The sequence below is a fragment of the Vollenhovia emeryi genome, unplaced genomic scaffold, assembly GCF_000949405.1.
Source record: "Vollenhovia emeryi isolate VEMERY1.0 unplaced genomic scaffold, V.emery_V1.0 DF939195.1, whole genome shotgun sequence".
Taxonomy (NCBI): Eukaryota; Metazoa; Arthropoda; class Insecta; order Hymenoptera; family Formicidae; genus Vollenhovia; species Vollenhovia emeryi.
In genome coordinates, this window is record NW_011967171.1 from 461,314 (window position 1) to 472,775 (window position 11,462).

The 11,462-nt window shown below is 33.1% G+C and overlaps 1 protein-coding gene across 3 annotated transcripts; it reads right to left on the bottom strand.

Annotated features, from left to right (window-relative positions):
* Nucleotides 1-967: 967 nt before the first annotated feature.
* LOC105562092 (centrosomal protein of 290 kDa) lies at nt 968-10,498 on the bottom strand. 3 transcript variants are annotated; one of them, XM_012012625.1, is made up of 23 exons: nt 9,841-10,497; nt 9,553-9,637; nt 9,351-9,391; nt 9,201-9,275; nt 8,992-9,127; nt 8,764-8,900; nt 8,436-8,674; nt 8,216-8,348; nt 7,606-7,796; nt 7,388-7,529; nt 7,059-7,299; nt 6,642-6,807; nt 5,169-6,509; nt 4,802-5,099; nt 3,414-4,528; nt 3,066-3,264; nt 2,758-2,978; nt 2,517-2,664; nt 2,057-2,452; nt 1,816-1,982; nt 1,540-1,735; nt 1,190-1,447; nt 968-1,110 (listed from the first exon to the last, which is right to left on the bottom strand). In XM_012012625.1, exons 1-23 carry the CDS (start codon nt 10,018-10,020, stop codon nt 1,036-1,038), a joined length of 6,180 nt encoding a protein of 2,059 aa, XP_011868015.1. In that variant the 5' UTR covers nt 10,021-10,497; the 3' UTR covers nt 968-1,035. The 3 variants fall into 3 exon arrangements, with proteins under 3 accessions (XP_011868015.1, XP_011868014.1, XP_011868016.1); XM_012012624.1 differs by having other exon boundaries at nt 1,531-1,735; XM_012012626.1 differs by lacking the exons at nt 968-1,110; nt 1,540-1,735 and having other exon boundaries at nt 1,300-1,447; nt 9,841-10,498.
* Between the last annotated feature and the right edge of the window lie 964 nt (nt 10,499-11,462).

Consider the following 11,462-nt stretch of genomic DNA (forward strand, 5'->3'; position numbering starts at 1 on the left):
CATCGTCGACACAAGGCTTTAGAAATAATTAATTAATTTTACATTAATTTGTTTATATGTACACCTTTGATATTGATAGTAATATTAATATACCAAAACGCACGATAAAGAGAAATAGATCATTTTGTGCTTTTATTTATATTGGTACGGCGCGTAGTTCGCACAAGTTATTTAATGATGTCGACATACTTTAGTATGTTAGAAATAATCGATGTAACGAATTAATTACACTAATCTATTTATATTCCTAGTATTAGAAAGGATATTATGTTGAAATATGCGCGACAGAGAGGAACAATAGAGAATGCTTATGCATTGTTATTTATATTAAATCCAGTTCTCATATTGTTATTTATATAAACACGAGTTTTTCTTTTTAATTTTTTAACTCAATATTCAAAAATTACTTATATTTTGAATGATCTGTGACAATGACATAACGTAGAAAATGAAGATAAAATGAAAAATCTACGCTAGCCACTCGAGTCATTTTGTGGTCGACAAAACTGAATTCACATTTGATTACAGTAATAATTTTGAAATAACTTATTTCTTTGTCATACGCACAGTACAAAATAAGTAATAAATGAGAGTATTGAAAAACATGATTATTATTTCAAGAATTTATAAGTATAAAAGTAATGCTATTTTTGGGATATCATATTAGGCCTGTTCTTTATTACTGCACTACTGAACTAGTGTAATAAGTTAAAATGAAACAAATAGATTACCTCTCATTCCAACTCATTGCACCAGTGTGCACTAGTTCAGGAGTGCAGCAATAAAAAACAGACCCATTGTGTCAATTGGTGTTGAACATCGTGCACCTGCACGTACAAAAATTGATATAACACGTGTGCAACATAGAATTATTATCAAATTATTACACAATAGAAAATATATAACTGCCAAAGGCTTTGCAAGCATGTGTAATTGAAAGAAAAACAAATATGTATACTTGTGTATGTGTGTGTAACTCAATAAAAATGTATTTCCTTCATTGCAAATCCATGAAGCTTATTTCCAAAACACTCATTACTGTGGCGTAGGTGGAGTCACATAACACTCTGGAATTGTTGACAGAGTTTGTTTAGATTCCAGCTGTTGCACCTAATAAAGGTAATAAGATTAGAAATGATAATTTCTCGATTTTATATCCTTCAAATAATGAACTGCTGAAAATTCTTACGCGTTGTCGCAGTGTCTTCTCATTTATGGCGGCCCGTGTCAACAACTGCTTCACTTTATCTAGAAGCTCCGATTTGTGACTTAACTGTTGTTTCAAGATTCGGAGATCTCCATTATCATCCTCCTTCTGAGCTTTTTCTAACATAGCTATCCTTTGCTCAGCTAGTTGTAAATCTGCCTCCAAACTTACCACGCGTGTCTGAGATTCTTCATATTGTCTTTGGAATAAAGTGTCTCCTTCGATAATGTTTGTCTTTCCCTATATTTCATAATATAATATTTGATTAAAAAAAATAAGAAAAGAAACATATTATAGAATAACAAAGAGATCGTGTAATTTACTTGACTGACTAGAAAATGATTTTTCTTGGAATTAAATTTCAATCTTTTATTTTCTGCCTGAAGCTTTTCAATAATTCGTTTCAATGTGAATATTGTTTTCTCCATTTCGAAGGTAGATTTTTTATTGCTTGATTCTGGCAGTTCTTTTTCCGACGATCTAGGAGTGGAATCAGAAGACTTTTCCACTTTTAATAATTTTATGTACCTATAATAATAACGATGCAGCGATATTAATTGTCTATCGAATCTACTTTCATGACGTAAGAAAATATAACTTAAACGTACTTCTCCAAATGTTCGATTTTTTCTCGCAATCCTGGGGCATCCGAGTTTGACTTTTCCAATTCAAGTCGTAGCTCAAAGTTTTCACTTTCTAACTTAAGATTCATTTTCTCGAGAACGTCTTTAGTCATTTCTAATTTCTCAAGCTGATTGATTACACATGTATTACCCTGTAAGACAGCATCAAATAAAGCATGTTAAAAATCATTTATTGTGAATATATTCATTTATTGTAAACGCTAACCTGAGAGACTGCCTCCAAAGCTGTATTGTGCCGTTTCAATTCCGCTATTTCCAACATCAAATGTTCATTGCTTTCTTTTTCTAAACGGTCAGTTAATTCCTTGACGCGTTCTCTCAATAATCGACATTCTTTTTCTAATTGTTCCTCTACGTTAGACTGGATATTTGAAATGGGTCTTCCTGATGAAGTACCAGATATTGTATCGCTCTCAAGTTTAAGTTTACTTCTCAAATGCCATTTTTCTCTTTCCATACACGAAACAACAGATCGGAGTTTTTCATAATTTGTAAGCAATTTCTCATACTCATCAGTCTTTTCTTTAAGCTTTTCTTTTAATTTTTCTGCCGTTTGCTGCCATTTTTTCTGTTTCTCCCACAATGAAAGTTCTTCTGCAGTCTATTAAAAGAGAAATGTGTTAAGCACTGTGTATAATATAAAATAGCAGTATTTTATCGCCTACCTTAGCTCTTTTAGCTTCTTGTGCCAAATATTCACGATCTAATTGAGTTTTTGTTTTATGCAACTCTTCTTCTAAGGACGCCACTTTGCGCTCAAGCTGCGTTTCACGTTGCGATGTCTTTTTTTCCTGAGTTTTTACTGCCATGTATCTGCAGTAAATCAAATATGTCGGATCTTCATTGTAAAAATTAAGTAAAAAATTTAATTAAAACGTTTGCTTAAAAATTGATACATAAACTTACCTGCGACTTAGTTGCTGCTTCAAATCAGTTATTTCGCACTTGTACATTTTCTCCTTCTCCATTAAAGACTGAAGCTGTCGACGTAAAACATCCATTTGATTTTGCTGTTGCATTTGATCACGATGACTACTGTGCGTTATTTCGTGCACCTTCATATCGCCTCGACTATGAACTATCATTTGATGAGGTCGATTTGCAGATTCTATTAATTCAACTTCATTCTATGCAATAAAAGTGTAATAGATTAAATAATTATATCCAGAAAATTAACCAAATTTAGCTGGTACATTGACAAAATTATAATGCACCTCCAACTGTTGGCAAGCGAGAGTTAACTCGTGTACTTTATCATCTTTATCTTGTAGCTCCTTCATCAAGGAAATGTTTCCTTTTGTAAGTAACATGCGATTCTCAGACAGTTGCTGTCTAAGTACGTCAGCCTCGGACTGCCACTTATTTAATTCACCACGATAACTCTCCAATTCATTTTTATGTTGTTGCTCTGACCTACACACAAAACCACAAATTATTTCTAGTATTATAAAACATAGATATAAGTTAATTATCTCATCAATCATTTACTCTGCAATATCCCACGTATTAATTACATTTTAGTTTTAAAAACATCATGATTTTTACATCGCTATCGAACAGACCTTTCTCTCATACGATCCATATGCTTCAGTCTTTCTTCCGCTAATCGATGCCAACGTTCGCTCAGTTCTCTGCTGATATTTAATTCTGCTTCAAAAGTGGATACCTTCTCACGCAGCCTCGCAATTTCTTCTTCTTGCGCAGCACTGCTTCTCGTTGCAGTTTCATCAAACGTCGGTGTTTTTTCAAAAGCATTTTTCATAATTACAACCGGATCTTCAGTTTTTCGGATTTTACCTTGCATAGCTAATATGTGATCGTGCAAACTTTTAATTTCATCCTGAAACCGACTCGCTGCCCGACTATGCTCGTCCCTGTCTTCTTTCAATAAATTTTGGTATCTTAAGATAGTTTCTTCCTTTTGAGTAATTAATTTCTGTAAACTATTTATCGTCGATTTCAGAGCCAACTTGTCAGCACAATCAGTATTCGCAACTCGTGGCTGGCTCACTAATTCGTCATGTACACTTTGCTTTTGAGCAAGATGCGAATCTTTTTCCTCAATCGCTTTGTTCAAAGTGTCAATTCTTGTTTGATACTGCACATTTCTTTCCTCAATTGCTTTGTTTAAAGTAACCACGTTTGCTCGATACTGTGAGTCCTTTTCCGTTATCGCTTTATTTAGAGCATCCACTTTTGCTTTATACTCGGCTAATTGTGATTCGCACTTGACAAGCATCGCGGAGCGTTCGGATGCAAGTTTCAATGCTTGATCCATCTGCTCGTTAGGGATCTCTGAGATGGCACTTTCCTCTGTATTATTTCCTACTTCTCGGTATGTTTTCTCCGTAGTTCCATTTAATTTAATAGATTTTTGAATATCTTTCGAAACAACAGTTTCCTTATTGGTGTCCTTTACTTTTCCATTTAAACAGCAAATGTAAGGATCCGTTTGAACACTAACCACTTGAGTTTCCATCGTTACTTGAGTAAATTTTGTCTCAAAATTTGGTGTAGTTATTCGAGTTTGATGTTCTTGTTGTGGACACCAAGCTTTCTGAATATTTAACATATCCTGTTCCATGCTGTTTATCACTGATTCGTATTCGTTAAATTTGCTATTAGCAATTTGGAGTTCATGCTCCAAATGAGCTATTCTTCTTTTGTATTTAAAATCCTGTAAGTAAAAGAATATAGAAATATATGTTAAGAAAAAACATAAAAGTTCAATCTGCAGATAATATAAATATTACAATTTATTCTATTATTTTATAATTATTAAGTAAAATGTAAATTTAGCAAAAATTTTATGATTAAGATATAAAAATACTAGAAATAGTAATTGGAAAAAGTATTTTAAACGTGTGCAAAGTATTTCAACAAAATATTCTAATTTTACCTAATAAAATTAAAACTTTTACACGTTATTATTATGACACGGGAGACTTACACTTAGAGTTTGCTGTGAAGTTGCGGCATAATGTTCCATTATGTTTTGAACACTACCCGCTCCAATTTGTTGTTCCAACATATCTTTCAAACGCTCAACAATTTCAAGGCGAGCGGATAAACATTGCTGTTCGTATTTGACATCTTCGTGGCAGTTTTTCGTCTTTTGCATTTCTTCATCGATATTTTGACGGTCTCTTTTTAATTTTGCAGCCAATGTAATTACTTTTTCTAAAGCACTTATGGATGTTGAGCCCACATATTGGCATTGTAAAAAATATATAATATCTATATAATATCTGTAACACAACACTACGATACATTCTCTTATACACCAAACAATGCCTAAATGTAATTTCGGATTTTACCTGCAACGACTATCGCATTGTTTCCGATAATCTTGCACGTAACCACGCATTTCCTCGTATTTCCTGTTTGAATTATCAAGCTCTTGTCGCACGCAAGACAACTCATTCTGCAATCGCGTTTTCTCTGCAGATAGTTCCATCTCTGATATCTTTTTACTTGTAAGCTCAAAGTCAAGTCGCGAGATTGTGGCCTTGTCTTCACTTACAGCTTGCAAATCCAATATTTGGTGTCTAAGACTATCCAATTCCAATGTTTGCAGTGAATTCAGCGAATATTGCAATCGAGCCTCCTCTTCAGAAATTTGTAGCATTTTTTTTAAACTTTCATTTTCTATAAAAAGTTGCGTTTTTTCCTTTTGCAATTCCTGTATACGGTTATCATCTGTTTGTACAGTTTCCTGCAGAGCTATCTTTTCAGACAATGTCTTGTGCACCTCGATCAATCTTTCTTGCAATTCAGAATTAGAATTAGAAAGTTGTTTAACACTATCTTCATACTTTGTTAACTGCGTTTGTGATATATCGAGTAACCTAGCCATCTGATCAGCTCGTTGTCTTTCAGTCAACTCCTTGGCTTCTATCTGTTTCAGTCTTTGTTGCAAACTATCATCGCTCCCGCAATCGTCCACTTTCCGGAAATCTTCAATAAGCTGAGTTTTCTCTTGTCTTATTGCCTCTATTTCAGTCTTCAAAGAAGATATTTCATTGGAATTAGGAGATACTATTACAATTTCTAATAAAGCATGATGACGTATACTCAGCTCCTCATATTTCTCTTTTAATTCGTTATGTATTATTACACTCACAGAATTACATAAATTACTCTGCAAGAGTGAAATTTCTGATAGCAACGTTTTACTATACTTGCTTGCCTCAGTAAGTGTTTTATTAAAATAACCTTCTTTTTTAATTATCTCTTTTTGATATTCATATAATCTATTAGTTTCTTTGTTAAGCAATTGTTGAAGACTATCATTTTTCCTGTTCATAACTATTATTTCGTTAGTAGCATCCGCATATTCTCTCGTTTTTGCCACGAAAGCTCTCTGTGCTTCGTCATCTCCATCTTCTATAATTTGCCAATTTTTCTTATAAATTTCTAGTTGCTTTTTAAGACCATCTATCTCATCTTTCAATTCATTATTTTCTTGAATCAGTGAATCCTTCTGTTTCTCCCATTCCTCTGTTTCATTTTTATATGCCACTTGCAGAGCTTTCATTTCTGTAAGATACATTGTTATCGCATCATCTTCGCCATGTTTCTCATACAATTTCTCAAAATCTATATCTTTATTGGCTGCTAGATTTTGTAAGATATTATCCTTCCTTCGCAATTCTTTTCTGTAAAACACACACCGTAACGATTTATAAATTATAATAAAGATACCAAAATATGTAACTCTCTCATTTTATTGTTCATAATGAAAAATAATAAGTAACTACTTTGATTAAATTATTAAATTCAAAAAATACCTCAGTAATTTGAGTTGTGACCTCAATTCGGCATTACTACCCTGTATTACATTAAGATGTTCTTGCAATCTCATAGCTGGATGATACCAACCAGCTAAATGCCTAACGTCCAAAGCTTCTAATAACCGTTCCAATGTACTGGATTGTATTTCCACTTCACTCTTACCTAAAACAAGAAATACAGAGGTATTAGCTCCCTTTCTTAAAGCAGATATCAAGGGCATAAGAATAGCAACGTTCTACGAAATAAACTAGAAAACGTGAAAACTGCAGTAGATTTAGCAGAGAAGTCTATTAACATTTTAGGTATTGCATGAAACAAAAAGTAAGAAAGAACTAGGCAGAAGAAAATATTAGGGTGTCAGAAACGGAAATGTGTGCAATACTAAAGTACCGTTAAAGTTAGCGAAAATTCACCATCTTGATTGCGTATACTGTCCATAATTTCATGCATGCCCGTCCTAAGTGCCTCATTTTCTTCTATGAGTATCTGTATACTTTGATTAACTTCAGAAATATCAGTTTTGGAAGATAGATGTATATTTTCTGACTCGATTAATTTAGTCGAATGTAAAAACTGATTACTATAATCATCTAAGTTGTCTGAAATATCTATTATCTTCTCAGACTTGCTCAATTTATATTTTAATACTCTCATCTATAAAAAGTAAAAATTTTATAGCAGAAAAAACACGTATATTTTATATGTAAGTTTTATAAACTAATCTTTCCATAAATCATCTTACATCTGATTTTAATTCTAAATTTTCCTCTACAAGATTTTTATTCTGCCGAATAAGCTCTTCTATTTTCTTTGATTCTTCTTTACGTTTTGCTACAACACTTTCAATCGATATGGATTCATCTTCTGGAATCCCTAATTTTTCTCTGTTATACAAAAATAATATTATATATTTTTCCTTCAGACGTAGGGGATGTAAATTAATACTTTTGACAATTTTACCTAAGAGTTAAGATCTCCATTTCTTGATATGAATTTAACATCTCCAATTTATTAATAACATTGGTTAAATCTTCAATATGTTCATTTTTGTGATCAATTTTAATTTTTAATTCTTTAATTTCGTTCAATGCTTTAGCTAAAGCCTGATTTCCATCTTCATATTTTTTTAATGTAGATAATGCTTCGCATAACTGTATAAAAAATAGGAACTTGTTACTCTACATATTATTTAACAAATAAGTGTATGTAAGGATTATTTTCTAGAATCATTGCCATTTTTGTTACATATTTGTTAAAATGTAATCTTTAAATACTTAAATTTTCTTTTAAAAAAAATGGTAAAACTCACATACTGATGTTTTGTGATAGCAAGAAATAAATAAAAAACTGTTCATCAAGTTTTAAAAACGTAAATGCATAACTAAACTTGATTCTTGAGTAATTATGAAATAATTAATACCAAAAATAAAAGTTATAAAGCATTAAAACAAATTTTCATATATTTCTAATTATTTATAGAAAACTCAGCTCTAAATTAAGCAAGATACTTATAGCTTAAATGGCAATAATTCTGTATGTAGTTTATTAAAAATAAATAGAAATATCTCACTTTACTACTCTGTGATGTGGCATCATCCTGCGCTTGTGACAATGCATTTTCCAACTTAGAGATCTTTTCATTTGCAATTTGTATCTTTTTCAACAAACTTTTTTGTTCTTTTCGTTTATCGCCTTTTACAGACCTACAAAACAATTCAAATAAATCATTATCTTCCAAAAGATAGATTAAATAATTAAAAACATTACAAATATATGTAAATATCGCTTACTCGTGTGCGTCTCCTTTCAATTTTTCAATAAGTGCAGCACTTTCGTTTATTTCAACAACTGCTTCAGAAAGTTTAGTTTGCAATTCGGCTATAATTGCGTCTCTACGAGCTACTTCGTCGTTTAGATGAGTGATGTGCGTTTTATTTTCTTCCTTGGCTGATGTAACCGATTGCATTAAAGAATGCGACAAGCTTTCTTTCAAACGTGCTATCTCCATATCTTTCTCATCCAACACTCCCTTATAACATAAATTCAAACTTCTGCATATGCAAATTATCTAAAGACACTTTCTAAACTTCTACAAATTCTACCAAGTTAATTTAATACCTTCCATTCAGTTATTCTAGCATCAATAGCTACACCAAATTCATCCAACATTTTATCTCTGTCTATTTGTTGCGCTGTTACTTCTTCAATTTGTATAACCAAAGCTGCATTTTCTTGCTCCAATTTCAGTATCTTTTCTGCAATGGCATAGCGTTCACATATTTATCCAAACATCAAATTTACTCACAGTTAATAAACAAACAGTACATATTATTCATATAGAGGTACCTTTGTATTCCACAGTTTTTACTTGGGCCGAACAAAGTTCTTCTGTCATTTCGTTCATTTTCTCTGTTGCATCCTCCATCTCGTCTCTCAATGTTGTTAACTGTTCCTTAAGAATCTCGTTCTCTTTGTCCAAATTCTAAAAAAATTGAGACCAATAAGAAACTGTACTATAAATTTTCACTAATCACACTTTTATTATGCACACTTACCTCCAATTCGGCCATAAGTGTCTTAACTTTTTTACTTTTGTCTTGTGAGTCTGAATGTCCTCTCAAATCCGTATCCTTTACATAAATTTAAATTACCACCTCAAATACACAACCAAATAATAATATACGACAGGTAATGAAGAAACTTACCCTAGCAAACCCATCGTTTTCTTGTTTCACTGCGCCACGATCTGTCAAGGATAATCGTATACATTTTATATGACTTAAATATAATATTTAGTAACAGTAACATAAAATATCGATACAAATTATCACATTTCACAACTTTCCAGAGTTACATTTGAGAAATAATCTTGAATTATATATATACACGAACTTGACATGAAATCACCTTTGAGCTTTCGCTTGGCAGTCTCTGGACGCAACGAAGCAATCGTTTCTTTCAACTCGCCACACTCGAGAAGCAGAGCTTCGACCTAACATTAACAAAATGTTGTTTTATATGCAGCACATTTATGGGAAAGGTTTATTTCTGCATGCACACTCTTATTCTCGACGGAAACAAATTTTGCGCAGTCAGGTAAGCATAATCGTAAAAGCAAGCGTAATATTTATAATAATATAGTGCTAGCACGTGAAACGTTTAACGTGAATACATAATAACAGATAATGCCTTTACTTGATTATCCTTGTAAGTCAACATTTCTTGCGACAGTCTTACGAGCGTCCGCAGACCATGTATGTCGGCGATCTCGTCCACGTCGCATCGGACCACCGTAGGAAAAAGATCCTCGATCTCTTCGTCTGTTAAAGACGACGCGTTTACGGATAGTATCCGGTCCCAGTCGGTGCGAACCATTTTTCTCGCGACAACAATGAATCATGCAACCCTCATCTGCATATCCTGCGAATCGTGCGACACTGCTGGATCCACGACGCTCCCTTTAACTGGCCTTTGACGTTTGATACAGTTTGTAATCATCACCGACGATACTCACCCCATACACAAATCCCATATACTATACAGCCTTAGGCCAGTATTTCAAGTGACGTTCATCAAACTTGACGCACTACATGGAAACAGGTTTGTTCTTTACCCTGGACCTCCCTACACTCTAGGCGCCTCACCAATTCAACCACTGAATCTGAGTTTGCTAGTTATGTCGATTATTAATTTCCTACAATGGTTAATTATTTACTGGCGACAAAAAGTTTTTATTCTTGTTCCTTTCTTACTTGTGACCTCCCATTAACACAACGATATTCCATCTTTATCACACAACTTCATAATACTATTAATTGTATATTTGAATTATACGTACATATGTGTAACTGCAAAAGAATAAAAATGCATGCAGAAAAAATTATTATACATGGACTTTATTTCATACGCTGTAACTTCAGTTGCAGATCAATAGAAAAATAATAACAAAAACGTAATTGATAATAACGATCAGCATTAAAGACTATCGGAATACATATATGTATGCGTGTAATCGCAGACACGCCTTTATACGGAAAACTAGTAAGAACAGGAGCTTCTTCAAGTCTCGCTATGTGCGTATAATCAATTGCTTTGAAGTTTCCTGGGATTATCAATGCATATACTGTCATTGTACGCAAGCATTTTTGATTCCATGAATTTAATACGACGAAAGGTTATAACTACGAAAATGGTAAATCTGTCGGTAATACAGAACGGCTACGGAATCGTCGAATCGGTGTCCGACGATTATAGAGACGAAATTCTTTTGAAGTACTAACTCCTTAAATTTGACACAATCGTGTGGTGTCCAGTCATCACCGAAGAAGTATTTAACGATGACAAGTATTTAAGAAAAAAAAAAGTATCTACAAATGTAGATACATTTTTTTTGTTTCAAAAATTGTATTGAAGTGCAATTATAATGGACATCGACATTGGAGAATTTTCGCCATTTCAGCGCTCATGTGAGCGTTTAATCATCCAACTCTTATATGTGGCGATCGAAAGAAAAACCAAGAATGTACTTGGTTTTGAACCCAGGTCTTTGGATTACCAGACCAGCGCACAATCCTCTGCGCTACGATCGCCACGTTCATATACAGCTATAATATGTATTATACACAACAACCTACCTGTGGAATCCGTTGGTGAAGGTAAGCTCTACGCTGAAAAATTCGGAAATGATTGGTACAGGTATGCAACTTGTATCATCGCAATGTAAAAGAGATTGGTCAATGACAATGGTTAATAGCAATGTTTTATTCACTTTAGAGTATACGTTACAAACATTATCAGCGAAAATGATATGTATCTGC

Coding starts and splice junctions, on each gene's coding strand:
- LOC105562092 (XM_012012624.1), bottom strand. CDS start 10,020: ATGGTTCGCACCGACTGGGACCGGATACTATCCGTAAACGCGTCGTCT. Junction 9,276..9,350: donor AAAACGATGGGTTTGCTAGG/GTAAGTTTCTTC, acceptor ATTTATGTAAAG/GATACGGATTTGAGAGGACA. Junction 8,349..8,435: donor TTGAAAGGAGACGCACACGA/GTAAGCGATATT, acceptor ATTGTTTTGTAG/GTCTGTAAAAGGCGATAAAC.